This window comes from Aethina tumida, chromosome 7, assembly GCF_024364675.1.
Source record: "Aethina tumida isolate Nest 87 chromosome 7, icAetTumi1.1, whole genome shotgun sequence".
Taxonomy (NCBI): domain Eukaryota; kingdom Metazoa; phylum Arthropoda; class Insecta; order Coleoptera; family Nitidulidae; genus Aethina; species Aethina tumida.
The window spans coordinates 12,274,414-12,299,911 of record NC_065441.1 but is presented as its reverse complement, the minus strand read 5'-3'; the positions used below and the strand labels follow the sequence as shown (position 1 = coordinate 12,299,911).

General features: G+C 34.0%; 1 protein-coding gene across 1 annotated transcript in view; it reads left to right on the top strand.

Moving 5' to 3' along the window:
* Positions 1-25,319, top strand: part of LOC109595005 (teneurin-m) — a 30,893-nt gene extending 5,574 nt beyond the window's left edge. The window contains exons 2-15 of the mRNA XM_020010278.2: positions 255-431; positions 9,861-10,142; positions 12,613-14,103; positions 15,170-15,447; positions 15,504-15,720; positions 15,948-16,142; positions 16,297-16,506; positions 16,724-17,059; positions 17,123-17,330; positions 18,100-18,902; positions 18,959-19,208; positions 19,278-21,300; positions 21,358-23,118; positions 23,178-25,319. Of these exons, the coding sequence (XP_019865837.2) occupies positions 255-431; positions 9,861-10,142; positions 12,613-14,103; positions 15,170-15,447; positions 15,504-15,720; positions 15,948-16,142; positions 16,297-16,506; positions 16,724-17,059; positions 17,123-17,330; positions 18,100-18,902; positions 18,959-19,208; positions 19,278-21,300; positions 21,358-23,118; positions 23,178-23,921 (8,975 nt within the window). The 3' untranslated portion in view covers positions 23,922-25,319. The remainder of the gene's footprint in view (positions 1-254; positions 432-9,860; positions 10,143-12,612; positions 14,104-15,169; positions 15,448-15,503; positions 15,721-15,947; positions 16,143-16,296; positions 16,507-16,723; positions 17,060-17,122; positions 17,331-18,099; positions 18,903-18,958; positions 19,209-19,277; positions 21,301-21,357; positions 23,119-23,177) is intronic.
* Positions 25,320-25,498: the final 179 nt, after the last annotated feature.

Below are 25,498 nucleotides of genomic sequence, written 5' to 3'. Positions count from 1 at the left end.
GTGTAGGTGGACCTAACCCAATTCTTTATTATAGGAATTTCTCGATCAAGTTTTTCACAATTTAATGAGCTATCGGCCAACGCATGTGTTTACCACTGATTTGTTGCTCGGGACAAGTTTATCTCTTGTAAATATCCATGAGAAAATCAATAAACTTGAGGAAGTTGCCATCGTCAAACGTTAAAATGACATTAAGATACTGACTGATTTTCTTCGTGTTTCGATTGTTTCAATTGTGAATTTGTTAATTGCAGGTTGTCTTCTAGATAGTGCTCCTCGACCTCCAGATGTTCCCCCAAGAAATCCAACAATGAGTCGTCTTAACGGCAGATTAGCGTCTGCACCTCCAGCAGATTTAACACAAGATTTTGAACCTTCTTGTCTGGTTCGAACACCGTCAGGAAATGTATACATTCCAAGTGGTACTCTAAGTAAGTACTTTTGAAGATAAAATATTTCATCGGTTTCATGACGTTTTGAAACTCACGATTTATTTGAATTGGTCTAGGATTAAATTTCAATTGGAAATTATTGCATTTTGAATGGTTATAATATTACCAATGAAACGAGTAGTGCCATAAATAATTGGATACTGGTAATTAAATTTTGCACTTATTAGATCATTTCTGTGCGTTACAAACACTGTAAAATGAAACAAAATAAACTGTCGGATGTTATTAAAAATTTAATAGGCCATCACACGTAGTGTTGTTGCACTGCATGTATTTACAAAAAGAGGAAGTCCTCGTACTTAATAATTCCATCAAACGTTCATTGATATTCAAAACGGCTTATTAGCATCTGAATACTGTTTGGAATATTTAAAAGTAACAAATTCTATTCGGTTATAAAAATGGAATTATTGTTTATTATTTTAATTAATATTTGACGAAATAAAATTCCAATTAAAAGTTTCATTTTAATTTAAAAACTATGGTCACTTCCTTCAAATAATTTAACCGTTTCTCCTCTGGAAACAATTAGTACTTGAATTATAGATAAACCCGATCGAAATCTATGATGTGACTGGTATAAACCAAAATTGCATCCATTGGTTTATAAATATTGAAGGTTCAACCGAGATTTACGTAATTTATATATATACGGAGCACATCTGGGAATTGGAACAAGTGAATTCGACGGTAAATATTTAATAAAACCGCCTATCCGGTATACCTCCACCTGGATATCTAAAATTAACCAAACAGGAGTCAATATAGCTTCGACAGGATATTTCTACGAGGGGGCCGATTAATATTTCACAGGCAAAATTTAATTTGTATTATTGTGAATAGTGAAATTACATAAATAATAGTTTGATCAAATTAAATGGGACACGAATACCATATGAGATCGTAAAGTTTTCACTTTATTATCACTGGTGAAATACACGAGTCGCACTCGGATTTAACCAATAAAACTCTTCTTTTATGTGTGGATTTATTGTTCTTTTTGGAAGTTTGCATTTCTACTTCTTAGAACAAATTTATTGTCCAATATTAAAAGGATACATATAAATTTACAATGAAATCTTTCAATTTTGTTTTATTTAATCTTCCTTTTTCTTCTTAAACAAGTAAATATACAAGAATTTCTATTTTTAGGTATTTTAACTCATAGTAATATTTAATAGTAACGTCTTTTAATTAATATATTAATTCTTATTAGTGAAAGTTTATTCTTTTTTTAATTCAGAAAAAATTATCTGTTGAAGGGAGAAGGAGGGGCTCTTCTAATTATATTGTGGAAAATTGTTTAAATCCATCAGATGATGATGATAAAAAATACTTTTAGTTCAGAAAAACTTCTTTCGTTTTAAATCTCTAAAATTATAGGAATTAGCCTCCATTTATCATTCTTACTTTTTTATATATCTTTTGGATAGCAAGAAATTCTCCTTCTAGTTAAATTGTCGAAAATACTTTAAATTTTGATCGTGGTGATGATAATAATAAAAAATGCCCGATCTTTCCTCTTCCTTCTTCTGTATGTGAAAATCATCTAAAATTATCAGTTTTTCCTTAATGTTAGAGATTTTCTAAACTCGTCTACCTGTTTCACACTGAAAATTATGCAACAAATCAAGTTTTATCAATTTGCTTTATTGACAGATTAATGGCCTTTATTTTTATTCATTTAAAAGTATATAATAAAAATGCTTCTTTGTCACTCTGTGTATCCATTGTTTATTCCAAAAATATTCGTAATAAAATAGTTTTTGAAAGTGCATGATAAAATGTAAATGTTAAGAGCAAAATAAGATAATTCAATGGGTAAAATATGTAAAAACTATAACATGTGCGACGCCACAACAACATTCATTGCGTTGGTTGAACTTGTTAATCTAGTTCCTCGAACATAACAATAAAACTTAAATGTCTCTGTCCCGATGGGTGTTGTTCTAGATTACATTAAATTTATTCCAAGATCTTAATCTCGATACTAGCATGATGGAAACATTATAGTTACTCACTCCGAGCTTGATAATTATAATGATCTATTGTATAGTTATAATTCCCTGCCCATATACGTTAACACAGTTACATATTTGGTTACGATTCGTTGGGAAATACCAAAATTCGAATTAACTTTTTCATTAGTTCTATATTAGCGGTGTCTTAACAGGCTCTATTGTGCGGGATTGTAGAGCGTTCAGGTGCCTATTTGCACTTGCCTTATTCGGAGCCTGAATTTAATCGAAAATTTATTATTAATCGACGTTTCATATACTTCTGATGCCTCGGCATCGGGAATGATTAAAGAGGTAGTTTTTATTGTTGGTGCCGGTACAAAGACTGGAGAACCCTCCTCACTATTTATTCAGGTCAAATGCCTTTTTCTTAGATTTAAAATTAATGAGCTAATTTAATTTCACTCCGTCTTTTCCGGAGTTTTACATAACGGCGTTTTGCGATCACCCGGTTCATTTTCTATGCATAAATTTGTACATTTTCAACACACAATTTTAGTGTAGGTGTGTTTTTTATAAAATAAACACGATAATATTGAACTAGCCTTACCCACAACGTATCCATTGTTTATTAAGCCCAAGAGACATAAAGTGAATTGAAATTCAATTCAATTTACGCTCCCTAGCTGTTGACACTCGGAATATTTTCCATGGTTTATTTTTCTTCGGTAACATCCCATTTCACTAAGAGTGGCGTGCTTTCTTTCGGGTACTTGAGACCCGAATGATAAGCCCTAAAAGGGACAACACAGGCGTTCATACGAGCATTTATGCTAGAAAAACAAAACGTCAAATGCAGATTTGAATGTTTACTTAATCTTAAAAGAAACCACACATGGCGGGGAACAGGCAGCTTTTGTTAATGGGGGATGCTACTTCTGAGAACAGACAAACATCTGGAATGCGTTCTACGGTTCCAAATCCGCCGTTTGGGTCAAGGTACACTGTATTATGAGAAATTAGATACGTTCACTGGGCAAAGTATATATTCTCTAGCACCATAGGTAAAATATTAGACACACTCTCTGAACATTTTTTAACCGTTGAAACTTGAGATGTCATAAACATACTATAAAAAATTTAATGTTTACTTCGGTATGTGGAACCAACATTTGGGAACAAAAACTTTCGTACAAAATGTCATCACAGTTCAACATACTAACAAACACGATAGATAATTTGCATCTTTAAAATTAAGATATTTCTTTAATTTTGTATATATGCATATTAATTGTTTCAAGGATTTCTTTCTTTACGATGACGTTGATAAAGTTTGAATGTTTATAATAATAAAGGCAAATAAAGTCAGAAAGAATCTCAATACATCCCTTTTTTTGGTTGTAAAAGGTTAGATAAATAAATCTCCTTTTTTACATGTGAATAAATATTATAAATAAAATGTTATACACTTACTTAAAACATTGGAATTCTAAACCTGCTTTTAGAATTTAAAGATGAATTTGCATCTTTAAAATTAAAATTATTTTCTTTTATTTTTTATATATATATATTTTTATTTTCAAAATTGACTCTTCATTCATTTAATATTTCAGACACTTAATTTAGATAGTTCTAGATATTGACTAAACTCCAATCGATTAAGATTATTTCAAACAGTTGTCTTTGTTTATGATGATATTGATAAAGTTTAAATGTTGTTGATAAAGATAAATAAAAGTCAGAGAATCTCATTGTCTCCTTCGAATACTTCTTTTAGATTATTAAAGATTGTTTGATTGAAATTCTTTTTCAACATGAGAATACAACAAATAAATAAAATATTAAGCAAATTCACTTAAAATTGGCATTCTAAAACTTCATTTAGGAACAAAAGCTTTGGTACAAAATGTAGAAATTCATTACGACCAACCATACTAAGAAGCACAAGAGGTGAATTTGCATCTTTTGGCTTAGATTAGGTCGTGTGTTTATTGGTTGTTTTCTAATAAAACCCGAATATAATTAAGCCGAGTTACGAGAATACGGGCATATACATAGACTGTGCCTGTTTAGAGCGCCGAAAATTTCCAGTGTACAGATAACAGGCGAAATTGTTCATTTGCATAATTCACTTTTACGGCATTGTAATCGTATATGCAACACAAAACTAGCTAACTTCGGGATCTAAATTATATGGCGAAGATGGTGCCAAAGTTTTTATTGGAACTTGTAAATTTCCGGGGAGAGAGTGCAGCCATTTTGCCTCGGCGTGTATATTATACCGACTTCCGGAGTTAATAGACAATAAGATTAGAATTAAATTTTGTATGCACGGTCCAAGAAATACGACGGCACGAAATTACGACGGGGAAAAGTTTCGAGGGAACCGAAAACCAAATGTGCACCTTAACCTATAGGTATAATTGGCGTTAAGGGGGAAACCTTAATTTTTGACGCGATCATCCGACTGTGAACAACAATAACTTCCGTCAACTTCTTGCGTTCGTGAACGTGAATTTGCTGGTTATTTTTGGTAAAACTTCAATTACCAGAAACAATGTTTTTGTAAACGATTATTTGTATGACGTTAATTACATGAAAAAGTTGTCCCGTCGGCGTTATTAAATTTCTAGGCTTCAGTGGATAAACAACACCGACAGAACGTATCCTTCAATTGTTCACGGGCATGCCCACATCAGTTTTAATCAAATGATTTGATTTAATTTTTCCCCGTATCCGTGTGGTTAAAATTCCCCAAAATTAATTTACCTCTGTGGCGTGATCATGGGAGCGACATGGAATCTGATACCCTAAATTAATTTCGTTAAACAAAATATTTCAGAGTAATAATTAAAGTGTTGTGTATAAAATGCAGGTAAAATATTATTAGAGGAACAATAACATGGGAATCAGGGGTGGTCCAAGCTATGGCTCGTCGAGCACGTATTTCTTTCAATTCGTGGGCGAACAAAAGCATGTTTATTAGTGAATGAACGTTGCTGCTTTAACAACAATCTCTTATATATGGCGGGCGATGCAAGGAAATTACACGTTGCTTTTAACTTAAAACTATGAAATAGACAATGGAACAATGCGGCGGGTCCTTTATGGGTTTAAATGAGGTATTAAACGGTGTACGCATCGATTATTCAACATAAAACCCATTAAACTTGACTCGACACCGCTAAAAATCAACACATGTTCACAATTCTCGTGGAAAAAGGATTTAATTGTATGCCTGTTACGTCTTTATGAGAATAATTAATTACGTTGTGCCGTTAACTGGAGACAGTTCTAAGTTTACTTAGCATATTTGGAAAGCCCCATACAAGTACTCACAACTTTGTCCAACACATGGCTTGATTACTAGTTAGTTACAAAAAGTTTTTATGGCGCCATGACTTGAAAAAGGTATTTTTCTACTAGTTTAGAATAATGGTTTTCTTGATTAATGCATAAAAATTCTTTAACTGTCGTAATGACTTTGTAAAGATTGTTTGAAAAAGTTAAGCTAATGTTTTCATTAAATTAGCTTCATAGCTAACATTTTCTGATGTTGATTTCCATAAACTCAGTCTCAGTGGTCCAATTTCAACAAAATTATTGTGAAACTGAAGATTGTCGAATTTTTGAGTTGGTGTGGAGGACGACAGTTTTGTGTTGTTAAATAAAATGAATACTTCAGTGATGAATCCCGATTTTATTTGGCCGTGGTAGTCAGACGATATTCATTGAACAGCTGGTTAGAGGTAGTTTAACCACCCAGGGATTAGGTAACCTCATTTGCTGGCTTACTTTAGGGCCCTTCAAATTCCACTTATCCAACAGGATACTGCCCGACCTCATATTGCGAGGGTTACTTTACCCTTCCTCCATAAACTTCGACAAATCTACAATGTCAAGTAGAAGTGGTACCTCAGGACCTAACTGACTACACCATTAGATCAATGCCAAAATGAATTAATGAGTGACTGGTTCATGGTAGAAATTAAATGCTTCAAAAATACCTAATACTGATCAACGTATTGAACACCATGAATTAATGAAATCTGACCACTTGTTTATTTTTATCAGTACTGTAGAATCTATCTTACCTAATTTACGAAATTATGTTAGTACTACCCATAAAATTTTAATGCATAAGTTAATTACCTCTCTTTCTTGTAAATTTGCCACTTTAGATACCTTCTTTATTGTCAAAATACTTTAGAGGTGGTTTATGGCAAACTGGAAACTTTTATTGATATTTATAGACACTTTTAAAGGTGTGATCCAAATAATTGTTATCCTGTTTCAACGCAGTGTTGAATATTTATAATTTTACACATGTTAAAATTATAAAATCACATTTATGACCCCGTTGTCGAGAGTGTTTTAACAAAAACGTGTTTTCCATCATCATAAAATCATTTTTTTTAAAGTGGGTCTGGTAAAAGTCGGCAGAAATGAAAGCACCCAAACATCTGCTTTAGTTTTTCTGTAGCTTATGCTTATGTATTTTAATATATATTTTTTGTTGCAACATACATAATGTGTAATATCAAACAAGAGGATTGACGGCCTTTTGTGTGAATATCACAAAAGTGAAATACCGAACTAAAATCAATGGTAACAGGTGCATTTGCTTGATTAATATTTTACATTGTTTACTGTGCACCATTGTAAATTAAAATGGTATTTTCCAATCCAATTTTTTTTTAATTTGCCACTGCATCATACTAATTAGCAATTTCTGTTTACAAGTTTTTTAACAGTGGAAAAAGCACGTTTATGTAATATAACATATATTTAATAATGAATGCGCTGGCAAGGATTTGTTTGTATAAAAAAATACAGGTGGATAAAGCCTCAAAAATTGAAAATTTTTATCCACATTACTCTAAAAACAGCCGGTTTTATTATTTTTAACAGTAAACAACTGATATTTGTTTTATCATTTTTTTATTTTGCTGTGCAGTAATTAGTTTTTAAATTTGTCAAATCACTAAACTGTTTAAACATAAATTTGTATGCAATTACGTTGAAAATGTTTTGTTTTAATTAAATTTACATGTCCACATCCAAAAACACAATTGAAATTGTTTAGTCTATTTAAACGGATAACACATTCAAATGGCAAAACTCACTTAAATCTTCGACTCTTTTGTGCCCGTGTTTACTCAGGCTTCTTGCATTCCGGCCGGTATTTGGAAAACATATGGTCTAATTTTAACAAATATCCCGAATTGTTTATGGGAATCTAGCCGAGCCGGCCTGAAATAACGTCGTCTGAAGTCGCATCCAGATAAATAACGTTATTTCACATATTTGTCGGGCAAAATACAATTTATTCGTGCACCGTATGCACAAAGGCTGCAACATCTGGAATATCTGTTTATTAATAAGAACAATGGGACCGGTTAATTTGTAATTAACCTGTTTTATAACATAATGGTGCGCCCTGATACATTTCGAGATAATCATAATTGAATAACAAACAACATGTGCAGGGAAACGTGCTTTGTAATTTGGACATTTTTTTTTTAATTTTTAAATCTGATCTTCGTCGTCCAGCTGATATGAAATTAAACCGAACTGACGAACACATGTCGTCGGCGGGCAGATACAAGAGGTAATCCCGAAACCCAAATTGATTATCAACGGATAAAATGGGATTCTTCGAGTAGGTAGAAAACGCCAAAAATTACCTGAGAACGGATAATGGACAGGCTAATTTAGCATTCTGAAAAATGACCGGAGTCAAGCTCAGTTTATGGTGCCAGTGGATTTTATGAAAGTTCCGATGTACGTTTTCGAACATTCTTACACGCACAAGATTTCATCATTGGGGATTCATGTTCGACCACCCTTCACGATCGATACGAATGCATTTTAAATGCATTTAAATTTATAATGTGTAATTTTATTTCGCTTTGATATATATACAAGAACAAATTAATTAAAAATACATTACAAACAGAGTCGACGTTAATTATTTGTCTATTTATTAAATGTTGATGAATAATTTTTGTTAATGTTTAATTTAGTGTAAAAAGAAATTGAATTACATTTCAACAATTTAAGTAAATAAATACGCCACATTAATTTGACATAATAATTCTGTTCTCTTTGTTTTATATATTTGTAATTAACATTTACATTTTTACTCAATATATTGTAAAAACTTCTCACTATAAAAAAATTTAATTAAATTTTAATAAGGTTACTTTATTCGAATACAAATTATTTGAAATTAAATTCGCTTTGAGAAATTTAAAAAATACATTACGTTAATAATAATCGTTAATTATTTATGTATTTATTAAATTCTAATGAATATTTTCAATGTATAATTTACTGTAAAAATAAATTGAATCAAATTTAAATTTTTAAACAAAGAAACAACTCGTAATTATAATTTTGTTTTCTTTGTTATGCACAGTTATAAATGTAACCCATTTTTAAACCAAACCTTTTTTATTGTTTTTTATCCTTTGATGTCGGTTTTATAAATATAAATTATGCAAAATTTTTAATTCTTTGTAATAATATATAAAAATTTAATTTCGTCATAACTTTTCAACTTTTTTGTAAAGAAGCATTAATACATAGTAATTTATTTTGTAAATATTGTTTTTTTTGTTTTGATGAAGAAAATATATATTTAATTAAAAATACAATTAGAACCGTAATTATTATACTGTAAATATTTGCGTGTTTATTAAAGATTGTTGAATATTTTTTGTTAATTATTTAAAGTAAAATAATTATATTTAACTTAATTTAATTTAAATTCATTAAAATAAGTTTACAAAAACAAATTAATTAAGAAATAATGAAAAACATTGTAAAGTAAATATTTGATTGTTCTTTAATATTTTTAATTGAAGTTATAATTTTATTTAAATGGTTTTGTATATTAATTTTCTAACAAAATTGTTTAATTTTTTTAACTTTTTTATGTATATATATTCATAAAATATAAATTAAAAATTATTTTTTTAAATTTGATTTTAGAGAAAATTTTAATTGATAATAAAATTTTCAATAATCAAATATTATATTTTTTAGATAAATATTTTGAAAAAGGTTTTGTTTTTTCAATTTTACAACAGTTGTGTTTATGAAAAGTGAGAATGTATACTTACATATCTTTATTAGAAATGTTGACTAGACTAGAAAGTAATTAATAAGAAAAATTAATATTAGTTTCGAATAATAAAAAAATATTTAATTTCAAATTGACTACAAAAAATATAATGAATGCGTGCCTCATGTTAATTACTAAATGAAACCTAGATTTAGTTATCGATTTGTGTTTGTCTGGGGAACTCACACATGTAGAATAATAGCAAAAACTACCAAATATCCACGTTCCACCCCAGCTAAAGCGTCAGGCCTCTCACAGCCACACATCCCGACACACATTATCAATTAGCGTCACATGTTCACATCCTTAATTGCGTTCCAGGTCATCCCAAGAACCCGACAATCGATTACAAATCGCAGTCGTCTTGCAGCAGCCCCTCGAAGGACGTGAAGAACCCGGACCGTATGGCGTTGCCCTACGGCGGTCAGGTGCCATGCCTGCCGGTGAGGAACAACCTGCGACGGCCGAACTCGACGCACTTCCCGCAGCCGAGCCGGTTCCATTTCAGGAAGGGTCTGGCGTCGCGGTGCTCGTGGAAATGCACCGCGCTCATTTTCATCATGCTGTCCGTCGTGCTGACGGTGGCACTCTCCTTCCTTTCAGGTGAGATTAACGAAACGGAAAGTCGAATCGATGAAGGGCATAGTGAACCCCCCGAAAAGGTTGCATGTCGATATATTTTACGTAACAGCCAATTTAGACCAGATGCGCCTTGTTTATAATGGCGCCTTCAACCGTCAATTTATTAATGACATCATCTGCGTTACTGAATTTCACTTGCTAAAAAGGTACGATAACCCCAACAATTTAACGGACAAAGGATCAGCCTTGAGTGTTTCCGATTCTGAACAATACTTAATAAAAACTGGTGGGATTCACCGAATAATGCTGAATAGGTGCAAAAAGACTTAACGTGCACAATCAAAACATAAAATGTAAATGCTCTGTTCGACGTAAATGGAAAGCCAAACTTAAGATCTTTCGACTGCACGAAAATAGAAACGGGAAATAATTAAGCGTGTTACAACCAATATTTATTGAACCATTCGCCTTTGTTTCCCGAGTCGTTGTCCTACATTTCAGGTAAAACGAAAGAAAACTCGTTGGATTTTAAAAATTGAAACCGTAATTAAGCAATTTTCATTGGCGCTGCGTAGCGTAGGAGTTAAAATAATCAATTGTAACGGAAGCGATGGGAAGCCAGCAGCCTATTAAGTACACATGTGTTGTTGACGTTTCTAATAAGAGTCTCTAAATACGTTGCATTAAATATGCTTTTAATGCTTAATGCGCTCGTAGTAATAAATTTTACAACATTTCGTGTTTAATTACAATTAAGATAAATACAATTTTGTTTGTATAAATGGGATTTACGAACGTTATTTCCTTTTAAAATTTCAAACTATTTCTCTTAAAACTATTAGCAACAAAAAACAATTAAGTTTACAGAAACATTTAGTTAAATATGAATGAACAACAATAATTAAATGATTCCTTTACAAATAATGAATTGACAAGGAGCTTTGTAACATGTTAATTCCGAAACATGGAATTGGTTTCATCGACATTAAATGGAAAATCATTGTTTCTGTTCTTGCTTATGCCAATATAGGTTAAACCTTTTGAAATAAATTATTGATTTAATAATAACGTGAATTAATTATAAACTTCGTCACTAATGTGATTTTTTTTATAATAAAAAATGTATATGCTTTAATACACTTACTAGATTGACAATAATAGTTATGTCTGTAATTATGAAGTTTACAAGTTTCCGTTTCATTAATAATCCATCAACTTTTAACAAGCAATAAGGTTCAACCTGGTTAATATTTAAACCACTTGTTAACTGTAACAAAAGAACGTATTTAATTTCTCGGAGACATATTTTTCCTTTATTATTTCTCCCCCTTGTGTGACATTACAGAAATTTCTTGCATATTATATTTCTAGTCTAAACTTCTCTCCTTTTCATGTCTCGAGTTCCTTAAAAACATGAATTACATTTTTCCGATTGTCGACCAGATTTATGTTCCAACTTATCATAATACATTGAAACAGTGTACACGTCGAATTTCAGATAAATCACTGCAAAAATCAATGGAGACCCTGACAAAACCATTCTTCCCGTAATGGAATAATCCGAGTGTGGAAAAATGTTCCAAAATGTGACAGTGTAAATTCTACGAAAGCTTCGGCAGGCACGTACTCGAAAAAGTCACAATGGTCATTGATGGTAAATTGATTAATGTCTTTTGTCGGTTGTTCCGCCGGTGAAACGGGGCATGTGTAAATTTTTACCTGAAATTTGAGAAAGCGCAGCTGTGCACGGACGCATTATACTGTGAGTCTTGTGAAGTATCTGGTTTTACACACCATTGTCTATTGTTCGTTGCTAAGATTACAATGATGCAACTTTAGGCTGGCTCACTTGCACGGATACTGTTACCGATTAGCGTTACTAACATGCTACAAAAAAATCAAGTATCCGATAAATTTATAGGAGAGTTTCCATTGTTGTCTATTATTTACCTTCAACTTTTTGAATTAATTTAAGGTTTTCCTTTATACCCACACAAAATTATAACTTGAAAGTAATACTGACCAGGTTTGTTGTTGAATAATTCCAACAAAGGTTAAATTAAAAACCAAGCCAATACAATAGTATTGATCTAAAAATGTATGTAATTCAATTCGAGGCATGTACAACGTATTGTTCATGGATATGAATAAGTAAACCTAATTTAAACTTGGGGCATATGGTGGAAGAAAATTATAAAAGTACATTTACATTCTTATTGCATATATTGTAGTATAAATTAAAAATTATAAAATAATTTTTGCTTGCAGCATATATTAACATAACTTCGTGCCAGTTAAATTTAAAAAGTCACGATATTTTCTACTTATTTAATATGTTATACTATCAATAGCACACTACATAATTCCCATTGATTTCCAACCTTTTACTAAGAAAACAGGAAGTAATTGCAGCAAAATCTGCATTGTTACAAGATTTATAAAAATGACATGTTTTTGTTCCACTGATATTAATCCTTATTTTTATTTCCAGCGTCAAGTATACTTAATTGGTCATATCAGAACACGAAACCGTGTACCGTACTCGTAGGCGACAACACCGAAATCGTACCGCTGTCCAAGACAGCCGACTCGACTGAAACGAATCTGTCGACAATCGGCAGACCAAAATCACCAACCACATCCACCAACAGTGCGACTGGCGGAGGAGGAGGAGGAGGAGGAGGTAACTATGCCGTACCGATTTACAGTCGCAAACGTAGAGAAAGTAATCCACTGCATGCTTTTGTGTTGTCCAATGCTACCAATTCTAGTAGTTCCAGTACCACCGAGCATGATTTGCATGACAGTGTTTTGCATGAATCTGTAGAACAGACTTCTGAGACTTCCGTTTCTGTTAATATTCCCTCTGAACTAAGCACAACAGAGCCCACACTCGAAACTACTTCTATTAGTGAAGATGTTGATTATTTGGATAGTAGTAGTGAGGTGGTTTACAGTACTTCAATTGCTTCTGAAGAAATGGTGCTTTCAACTGAACAAAACACCAAACCACCTGAAATTGAAACAGCGAAAAACGTACTTGATCTCAATAATAGTGAAGAGGCAGACGAAGACTCAAGTGAAATAGACTCAGAGAGTTTGGATGATATTTCGCTTGGTACTATGTTCGAAAAGTCAGCTAAAGATGAGGCTAAATTCAACATAAAAATAAAAGACAAAAATATATTCAACTCTTCCGAGTTACAACAAGATTCACCCGTTTATCACTTCGGAAGCGAAGAAATAGAATTCGTGAAACTCAATGGCCAAACAACATCTAAACCAAAGTTAAACAAAGAACAATTTCCAGAAGAAACGAATAAAACCGAGGCCAATTCTAAGGAACTGACAGACTCTAACTTGTCAGTCTACCCGTTAAACCACGATGAACTGGGCTTGAAGAAAGTGCAATTCAATGATCCGATAGTGTTGAGTAACAATACTAACCAAAGCAGTGTTGTTCAAGATTTTAACCTTAATGAACCAGCTCAGCCTAACATAAAAATTATAAAAGTGCCACCTGTCAGCTCACCTAATGCAAGCAATGCGAAAAGAGTTCTTGTCAATGTTACCATAGCTACTGATCCTGACTCTAACAATCCTTACGCTGCCCATTCGGTCTACGTGCTTTCTGTATCCGTTCCGACTGACGGTGACCCCAATGTAGAACCTGGCGTTAACATAGACACAAAAACAGAACCACCTGTGCCAGAAAAGCCCGTTGAAAATGCTTGCCCTAAAGAGAGTGAACCTTGGAACCAGACATGCGAGTGTGTCTGTCCGTGTTTGGATGATTCCAAAGAGAGTAGCTCTAAAAATGACAAAAATAGTGATTACGAAATACTCTTAGGTGGTTTAGAAGTGTTGGAATCTGACACTACTACGGAAACACCATCAACTGAAAGTACGACCGTTAAGGCAGTCTCTTGTCCCGAAGCGACGACTAAACTTCCACCACCGCCCACTATTCTCATACTCGAAGGTAGGATTGTATCTTTGATGTGCTTAGCAAAATAACAGCTGAGCCATATTTAAATTTATAATTCATGCGTTCATATTTTTCAACGGCGTTGATGTAAATTAGTTTTTTCACGTTTAATTACACTTCATATATTAATGAAACATTCATTGTGCATAATAAAACTATTGCATGTTAATAATTGCATGTGTTTGGTAATGAATCAACTGGGTGAAAGGGATTATCATATTGAAGCGTATGTAAATAGCTTGTAGATGTAGTGATAATACGTTAGTTGTAAAGGATATTTTCGACTGTACAGCAAATTAATACAAACCCCTTCACACGATACTCGTTATTTACTTTTAATGATGATATGCAATTTTGTTGATAACTATAATAAATTAAAAATAGTATTTCAGCCTTCATTCGTTTTGAAATACTTTTAGTTGCCTGCATTTGTAAATAGTAAAATAGAACTTCGCGAATATGAACTCCACAAAGGAAACTACAAAGTAATCAGATGAATGTGCTGCTGGCATGAGTACTTAAATAAAGTCACCGACTTTATACATGCATCATATAGAATTTATTGCTTAATCAGAACGTTTTATATTCCATGTTTATCTGAAATCGTGGCTTAGAAAATTTAGGTCGTAAGGTCGTAAAGAATTATTGCGAACGATTAATATCTAATAGTTTTTGTATAAGGAAATGTGTATATATTTTAATATATTTTTTACATAATAGAAATTCATTTAAATGTCTACAATATTAATATTACATAAAATAACTATTTTTTTATTTTGTATCATTATATATATATATATATATATATATATATATATATATATATATATATGTATATATATTTAACTTCCATTTCATGTTGTGTAAACATAATAATTTATCGAAAGCTAATATTGTTATAATACTAAATTATATGAAATTTGATTACTTTTTACCCATTATTTTTCTTCAAATAACATTAACGCAATATTTGAAAATATTCATTAGTTTGCTTTAATAGCTTTAGTTTAGTATAATAAACATGTTATAAATCACTTTTATTAACAATATATTTGTATAGGTGCGCATACATTCCCCGCGCAATCATTTCCTCCAGACGGTACTACCTTCCAACAAGTACTTCTCGGACAAAGACTGTCCAAAGAGATTCCTCCATATGGATATTGGAACATGCAATTTTATCAATCAGAAGCCGCTTACGTCAAATTTGACTATAGCATTCCCAGAGGAGCCAGCATCGGTGTTTATGCCAGAAGAAACGCATTGCCAACGCACACGCAATACCATATCTTGGAGGTCCTTAGTGGATTCAAGGCCAGAACCACTAGAGCTTCATATGTAAGATTAATTTTTAACCCACCCGTTCTTAAATTGACATTTTTATAATTTTATAGTCTGCTGTTAAAAAAGAAGTAACTCACTACATGGAACAAGGTCACTGGTTCTTGTCACTCTACAACGATGATGGCGATCCCCAAGAGGTAAACTTCATTGCTGCTGTAGCTGATGACATGACCCACAACTGTCCCAATGGATGCAGTGGAAAAGGTGAATGTCTTATGGGACATTGTCAGTGCAATCCTGGTTTTGGCGGTGACGACTGCAGCGAGAGTAAGTAAAATTTCAATATTTCCCATGAAAGGGAATTTTAATACATTTCATAAAACTAACTATGTAACTACTGTCTGATAATTTAACGATTATACATATCTAACGGTAGATAGCATTGAAAGATAATTAAATTTTACATCTTGACAACCTCATTCCCTTCCATCACATCTAACACAAATAACCAATCGAAACTCCGTGCATTTCTGACATTATTTTCGCACCATTAGGCGTGTGCCCCGTTCTCTGTAGCCAGAGAGGTGAATACATCAACGGCGAGTGCCAGTGCAATCCTGGCTGGAAAGGAAAGGAATGTCAATTAAGGCATGATGAATGCGAAGTGCCGGACTGCAACGGTCACGGGCATTGTGCTAACGGCAAATGCAACTGCATTAGGGGTTACAAGGGAAAATTCTGTGAAGAGGGTAAGAATACTTTGCATCGCATGTTATGTTGTAAGTATGCTTATAAACTATCTAAACAATATGAATCGAGATAGTTCATGAGTATGCTAACCGTAGAACGTTCCACTAACATTTTATTTCTTCATCTAACTAACTAATCGCATATTTTGCACAGTGGACTGTCCCCATCCTAACTGTTCATCGCATGGATACTGTGTCGAAGGCACGTGCATTTGCAAAAAGGGCTGGAAAGGTCCGGAATGCGCGGACATGGATAAAGACGCTCTTCAGTGTTTGCCTGACTGTTCCGGACATGGCACCTTTGATTTGGACACTCAGACTTGCACATGCGAACCCAGATGGTCTGGGGACGATTGTTCCAGAGGTAGGACATTGTTTTACAAAATTGACGATTGTGATTATTGCTTTATCCGGTGGGCAAACATTGACCACGAAGTTTTTACTTGCTTATTGTGAATACTACTAATATCGGTGTTATTAACAATTTCAATTAAATAGGTCCGATTATTTTAATTCAATCAATATAACATTCCTTTTAATTTAAATACTCATTGTCTCAATTAAAATAATTATTTTCACAGAATTGTGTGATTTGGACTGTGGAAATCATGGACATTGTGTTTCTGACGCGTGTCAATGCGATCCTGGCTGGTCCGGCGAATACTGCAATATGAAACTTTGCGATGCAAGGTGCAATGAACACGGCCAGTGCAAAAACGGCACATGTCTCTGTGTCACAGGCTGGAATGGAAGACACTGTACAATGGAAGGTTGCCCCAACAGCTGCTCATCTCATGGTCAGTGCAGATTCAACACTGACTCAATGTGGGAGTGCAGATGTGAAAGTGGCTGGTCTGGTAAAGACTGCAGCATACTGTTGGAACAGAATTGCAATGATGGACGAGACAATGATAAAGGTAGGATATTTTCTATAAAGTTGTTCATTTATTTGAAATGGGTTTTATAAATGATTCTTTCAGATGGTTTGGTTGACTGTGAAGATCCCGAATGTTGCTCGAATCATGCCTGCAAATCAAGCCAACTATGTGTTTCCTCGCCTAAACCCATTGATATTCTCCTCAGAAAACAACCGCCAGCGATTACAGCTTCATTCTTTGAAAGAATGAAGTTCTTAATTGACGAAGGCAGTTTACAAAATTATGCCCGTCAAGACACATTTAATGAGAGGTATGTTTCTTTTATTATTATGTTTTTATACAATGTTTTTAATGTTTTTATACGAGGAGCCGTGAAAATGTTACATGACAATAAATTAAAGTAAACTAAATATTATTTTATTTGTTAGTGATATTTTATTGGATTATTCGTAATTACATTTTTCTAAAATACCCAATTTTTAAATTTTACCTAAAAGTGAAAAATGAAGAGTGAAGAATTTAATAAAATAATATCACTTAATATGAATTTAAATTAAAATATATTTTCATGTCATGACTTATTCACACTCCAAATGTGACTTCTTGTTTTACGTCATAGAAGCGCTGTTGTGCCCCTCGTGCAGAACACATCCCAATTTTTTCTCATTCATCCACTAAAATTGTTTGTCAAATGCTTGTTTCATGTTTTTAAATACATCAAAGTACTTACATATTTTCTTCTCAAAAGTTTTCTCAATATTTAACTGTTGCTTTTCTCTTGATAATGCTGCCAGTATCTTTTGGAATCACTTCAACTCAAGGTAAGGCTGGTTTAATGATAAAGAGCAAGGTTATTTAAACAACCTGTATGATACTATTTCTTCTAGTATATATGTTAATTGAAAGAATCAAGTCAATTAAATAACCTCGCAATCATCAACAAGTAACATTAGGATGCCTGAGTTGTTAGAATTATGCCTGTCATATCCAATTGTGTAACGTGCCATTTTTGTTAAGCTTTTTGTAGTTGCTAATTGTGTCTTGCCTTTATCACATTCTTATCTATTAAATTTTCACAGCCGGGTTGGTGTAGTCCGTGGACGAGTCGTTACCCAAATGGGCACCGGTCTCATGGGAGTGCGCGTAAGTACTAACACACCTCTGGAGGGATTCACGCTGACCAGAGATGACGGTATGTTCGACCTTCTGGTGAACGGAGGTGGCGCAGTTACATTGCAATTCGGACGATCGCCTTTCCGACCTCAGAGTCAGGTTGTGGTGGTTCCATGGAATGAAGTTGTTATTGTTGATAATATAGTTATGACAACTGGAGAAGAGAAAGCAATAACGTACATACAACAACCATGTGCTTTCCACGATTATGACACTATGAAACCTGTTGTCCTTGCGACCTGGAAACATGGATTCCAAGGAGCGTGTCCAGACAAGAGTGCCATATTAGCGGAGTCGCAAGTGGTACAAGAAAGTTTCCAAATCCCGGGAACAGCCCTGAATTTGGTCTACCATAGTTCGAGAGCAGCCGGCTATTTATCAACGATACAATTACAATTAACTCCTGAAAAAATACCAGCTACTCTCAAATTAGTTCATTTGAGAATTACCATTGAAGGAATATTATTTGAGAAGACATTTGAAGCCGATCCAGTTATTAAATTCACTTACGCATGGAATCGTCTTAACGTATATAGACAGAGGGTATATGGTGTTACAAATGCCATTGTAAAAGTTGGATATCAATACAACGATTGTAAAGATATTATTTGGGAGGTGCAAACAACCAAACTCAGTGGACATGACATGAGTATTTCTGATGTTGGTGGTTGGAACTTGGATATTCATCACAGATATAACTTCCATGAAGGTATATTTTAAAAGCTAATTCCATAATTAGTATATTTCAAAAAATCGTTATTTTAGGCATACTACAAAAAGGAGACGGTTCCAATATTTATTTAAAACACAAGCCGCGAGTAATTTTAACAACAATGGGAGATGGACATCAAAGACCTTTGGAATGCATGGACTGCAATGGACCAGCTTCTAAACAAAGGTTACTTGCTCCTGTTGCCTTAGCGAGCACACCAGATAGTTCCTTGTATGTGGGTGATTTTAACTTGATCAGAAAAATATCAGCTGATGGAGTTTCCAGAACTATAGTCAAATTAAAGTAAGTAATTTTTTATCTATGACTTTTATAATATTTTTATATTTTATTTAATTTATTTATTTATTTCAGTGCAACCAGAGTATCTTACCGCTATCACATGGCGTTGAGCCCATTCGATGGAACTCTCTACATATCAGATCCAGAATCTCACCAGATAATCAAAGTGAAAGACACAAATGACTACAGTAACCCAGAACACAATTGGGAAACTGTTGTTGGATCTGGAGAACGTTGTTTACCAGGTGACGAAGCCCATTGTGGTGATGGAGCTTTGGCAAGAGATGCGAAATTAGCATATCCCAAAGGAGTGGCTGTATCCAACGACAATATCCTTTACTTCGCTGATGGTACCAACATTCGTATGGTAGATAGAGACGGTATTGTCACCACTGTTATTGGAAATCACATGCACAAATCTCACTGGAAACCTTTACCTTGTGAAGGTACTTTGAACATTGAAGAAGTACATTTACGCTGGCCGACAGAACTAGCCATAAGTCCTCTAGATAACACTCTACATATCATTGATGACCATATGATTCTTCAACTAACTTTAGATGGTAGAGTTAAAGTCATTGCTGGAAGGCCATTGCATTGTGCATCACCGAATGTCGGATACGATATTGAACTGGCCACACACGCAACTCTAGTCATGCCGCAAAGTATTGCGTTCAGTTCATCTGGAGAATTGTTTGTTGCTGAAAGTGACTCTCAAAGAATTAACAGAGTTAGAGTTATTAGCACAGATGGCAAAATATCTCCATACGCCGGAATCGAATCTAAATGTAACTGCCTCGAAAGAGGTTGCGATTGTTATGAAGCTGACCATTTCCTTGCTACCAACTCCAAATTTAACACCATTTCAGCTGTTACAGTTAGTCCAAATGGACACGTTCACATTGGAGATCAAGCAAATTACAGAATCAGATCAGTTATGGCTAGCATCCCAGATGCCAGTACCACCAGAGAATACGAAATTTACTCTCCCGAAACCCAAGAAATCTATATATTCAATAGATTTGGTCAACATATATTTACCAAGAATATTTTAACTGGCAACACAATGTATGTATTTACTTACAACGTGAATACTAGCAACGGTAAACTGAGTACAGTCACTGATGCAGCTGGCAACAAAATCTTCCTGCTCCGTGATTACGCTGCTCAAGTAAACTCGATTGAAAATACCAAAGGACAAAAATGCAGATTGCGAATGTCCAGAATGAGGATGTTGCATGAAATTACAACTCCAGACAACTATAATATTACATTTGACTATCATGGACCAAGTGGACTGTTGAAAACTAAACTTGATAGCAGCGGAAGGGGTTACATCTATAACTATGATGAATTTGGAAGACTGACCTCTGCGGTGGCTCCAACAGGAAAAGTTATTGGTCTTAACTTTGACCTTAGTTTGAAGGGAGCTACTGTGAAGGTAACACAGAACAACAAGAATCCTGTTTCTATGCTGATTAAGGGCTCCAGTGTTTCAACTAAAGTTGACGAAGCTGAGAACCGATTTATTTTATTGTCTGATGGTAGTGTGGGAACAATGACACCTTGGACACATAGTGTAACAACTGATACTGTACCATATAATATACTAACAGAGAAAGACCCAGTTCTGGGAGAAAGTTATCCTGTTCCTGCTAAACAACGTACTGAAATTGGAGGAGACTTAGCTAATAGATTCGAATGGAGATATTTTGTCAGACCAAATCAAAACGGAAAACCGAAAGGTCAAAGGATTGTCACCAAGGTTGGTAAAAAGTTGAGAATCAATGGAGAAAACCTACTCACTATTGAATATGACAAAGAAACATCATCAGTCTCGGTCTTCATGGATGATAAGGTTGAATTACTAAACGTTAGCTACGATAAATCGGCGAGACCGATTAAATTCGGATTGAGAAACGGAATATTTAAAGAAGTTGAGCTGGAATACGACAGATTCAGCAGACTAAGCAAATGGCAATGGGGTGAATTAAGTGAGAAATATGAATTTGATAGAGCAGGAAGATTAAACGAAATCAAATATGCTGATGGATCTTCACTAATTTACACCTTCAAGGACATGTTCAGTAGCTTGGTAAGTTTAAAATTCAAAAAAAACTTAACGAAAAATATATAATATTTTTGTTTATAGCCATTGAAGGTTACAACACCTAGAGGATCCGACTATCTTCTCCAATATGATGACGCCGGTGCACTTCAGTCTTTGACCACTCCAAGAGGGCACATCCACGCTTTCACCCTTCAGACCTCACTAGGCTACTTCAAGTACCAGTACTATTCACCAATGAACAGACATCCGTATGAAATCGTATACAATGACAACGGACAAATTTTGGCCAAGGTTTATCCACACCAATCCGGCCGCGTTTCCTACATCTACGACACCAATGGAAAATTGGTCGCCAATTTGGCTGGAATGAGCTCAATTCGTTACGTCTATCACGACGTATTGAACTTAGTGAAGAATATTGAAATTGTAGAACCCAACTTTGAAATGAGACAAGAGTTCAAATACCACGCAGGTATTCTCAAAGATGAAAAATTGAAATTCTTAACAAAGAATGGCTTAGATAACGCTCATTACAAGTATCAATACGATGGTAATGCTAGATTATCGTCAATTGACGTAGATATCAATGGCAAAGAGTTGCCAGCTCTTAGATTAAAATACAATCAAAACTTGGGCAACTTAGAAGGTATAAGTGACTTAAGAGTTTATAGAAACACGTTTAATAGATCTGTAATGCAAGACACAAGCAAACAGTTCTTCACAATTACAGATTACGATGATCATGGTAGGATTAAGACAATCTTAATTAATATTAAGTCATTTGATGTCTTTAGACTAGAACTAGAGTATGATTCTCGTAATAGAATAAAATCCCAACAGATGCTTGTGGGAAGAAGCCAGTTTATGGATAAATTTACCTACAATTCTGATGGACACGTTTTGGAAGTCGTTGGTACAAATAATTGGAAATACGTATATGATGAAAATGGTAACATTATTGGAGTAATAAAGGAGAAAGAGAAAATTACGTTAGGTTATGACAGTGGAGATCGAGTCGTACAATATGGCGATGTGGAATTCAACAGTTATGACAACCGAGGTTTTGTAGTGAGAAGAGGTGAACAGAAGTACAGATACAACTCAAGGGGACAACTCATACATGCATTTGAAAGGGACAAATTCCAAACATGGTATTATTATGATGACAGAGGTAGATTAATTTCATGGAATGATGACAAGGGCAATGTTACACAATACTTTTACTCAAATCCTACCACACCAGACTTGGTAACGCACGTTCACTTCCCGAAAACAAGTAGAACATTTAGATATTTATACGACGCTCAGAACGTTATCATTACTGTGGAAACATTCGAACAGAGATTCTACGTGGCTTCTGATCAAAATGCGTCACCACTTGCCCTATTTGACATTAATGGCAATTTAATAAAGGAAATTAGAAGAACGCCCTTCGGTAGCATTACTTTTGATAGCAACCCCGACTTCTATTTACCAGTTGATTTCCACGGTGGAATCTTAGATCCCAACACCAAATTAGTATACATCAACAAGAGATTGTATGACCCCTCTGTTGGTCAATGGATGACTCCTGCGTGGGAGAACCTCGCGTCACAATTATTAATGCCCACGGACATTTTCATCTACAGATTTAGAAATAACGATCCCATCAACGGCAAAATGTCCACAGATTACATGACTTCTATTAAGGCCTGGTTGAAGATGTATGGTTATGATATGAATAGAATGTTGGGATCTGAATACATTAATCAGATGGTGTACAAACCACAAGCAATGATTACTTCACCACAGCTATCACCTGATCTGGGAGTTATGTCTGGACTTCAATGCATCGTCGGCAAGGTAAAGTTATTACTTTTTCATTATCAAATAAATGTTGATTATTAACTTTCTATTTTCAGATAAATGAAAAATTCATCGACTTGGACTTCATTCCGATGTCGCTATTGAAGATTGAACCAAAATCGAGAAATCTGCTACCTAAAGTAGCTTACAGAAAATCGGTGTTCGGTGAAGGTGTTTTGATCTCTCGTATTGGATCTAGAGCACTAGTGAGCGTAGTTGACGGTGTAAACGGTGTAGTGCAAGACGTCGTAACATCCGTATTTAATAACTCTTACTTCCTGAACCTTCAATTCAACATTCATGACCAGGACGTATTCTATTTCGTCAAAGATAATATATTAAAAATACGAGACGATTTGGAAGAACTAAGAAGGCTGGGAGGCCTATTTAACGTATCAACCCATGAAATAACCGATCACGGATCAAACACGCCAATCAAAGAATTACGTTTGCACAATCCGGACGCAGTGGTTATCATCAAATACGGTGCAGATCCGGAAGTAGAAACGCACAAGATTTTGAGACATGCGCACAAAAGAGCTGTCGAAAGAGCTTGGGAACTCGAGAAGCAACTAATAGCTTCCGGGTTCCAGGGCAGAAACGATTGGACTGAAGAAGAGAAGGAAGAACTAGTCTCCCATGGAGACGTAGATGGCTATGAGGGTGTCGACATTCACAGCATCCACAAATATCCACAACTCGCTGATGATCCTGGCAATGTTGTATTCCAAAGAGACACTAAGCGCAAGCGACGAAAGAGTGGGAACAGAAGGGGTAGAATACACAGACACGAACAGTGACAGTTTAATCAGTGATATATAATTAAGGAAAAACAGCAGAAATATTTTTATGTGCCATAAACATGACATCAAATCAAATACTAGTCATTCTAAGCATAATGTAACTTATTATATAGAAAACAAAATACTATTTTTTAATAAACTCATGGCTATAATATTTTTAGAATAAATAAATAAATAAATAAATTGTGGATAAAGAGCCGTGAACTGTCCAATAATTGTAAATGTATTGTGTACAAGCAATCAAAATGGCCTATAAAATAAAAATGTGAATGACGCTGTGTCTCGTACAGGGTATGGGACAGGAAAAGACTTTGCACATAGTAAGAGAAAAAAACTGTAAATATATCACATGCTTTTTATATGGAACTAAATAGAACTGCTATGAGATGAGTATCGAATCGAATAATTTTTTGTGCTGCATCTTCTTATGATGATTTTTTGGAAAAGATCGTCATTGATCGTCGTAGCATTTGACTGAATACTTAATAATGATCCGTAATCCTAGAGGCATAACGGAAGTAAATAGTCCATAGATGTATATATTTATTTATAATTGCAATTAAGTTTATAAATTCTATACCTTGGTGCTTGTCTTCTCTAAACAAATCTAAATTAGTAGATTTTGGACCGGAATTTCGGACAAGTTGGATGAATCATTAGAATAGCGTACTACTTGATAGTTCCGTATCAAATCGGTTGCATATTAATATCTGTATTGTACTCCAATCTAATCTAAAGTCATAAGTTATGTAATTACAATGATCCGACTTAAGTTTAGATTGAAAACATAGGATTAGATATGGAACGATCTCTCTACTGAATCATGTTATGCATATTAAATAAATAGTGAATGTATCTCCGCCGAATATAAAAAATGTTTGCCAATAGCTGTTATGTACTCAACTTAAATGGTCTTAGGTACTGCTGTTGTAATGATAAATGTACACTTTATCAATTTTTCTACACACCTCTCTCCTCTGTCTGTATCCAACTGTTTAGTTGCGTTCTCCTATTTTGGATCGTAAAGGGACATTTTTCTAAAGCGTTAGGTAGGGGGCGATCTGCCAAAACAAGGATAAGTGATATTTTTTCTATTCTATTGTGACTAACACAAGCAATACTTTGTACCATATTATATACTTATTAATTATTACCTATTATATTGTAAACGATTGTGCAATTGTTGTTAGGTCCGGGTCATTCCTTGACCAGCACTAGAACGCATTAAGGGAAAAAAAAACATTAATGACCATTTTAATCGTAAAATATTCAACAACTGATATTTTATGTGTGTATATATAAATTTATTGTGTATATTGTTTTTATATGTAAATATACTTTGTTTTATTCAGTAATATAACGTAATCGTTTATTAAATACAGAAGTATTTCTGACTGAGGTAGTTTTATTTTTTATAATATGTATTCCTTATTCCAGCATGATTAATATTTAAATATCATAACGTAAGTTTTCAAAATACTAGATACATGTTGAAACTATATTTCAAATCAACATATTAATTCCAGATGAAACGAAATTTTTAGACTTGTATTGCCTAGATTGGTAACTCTATT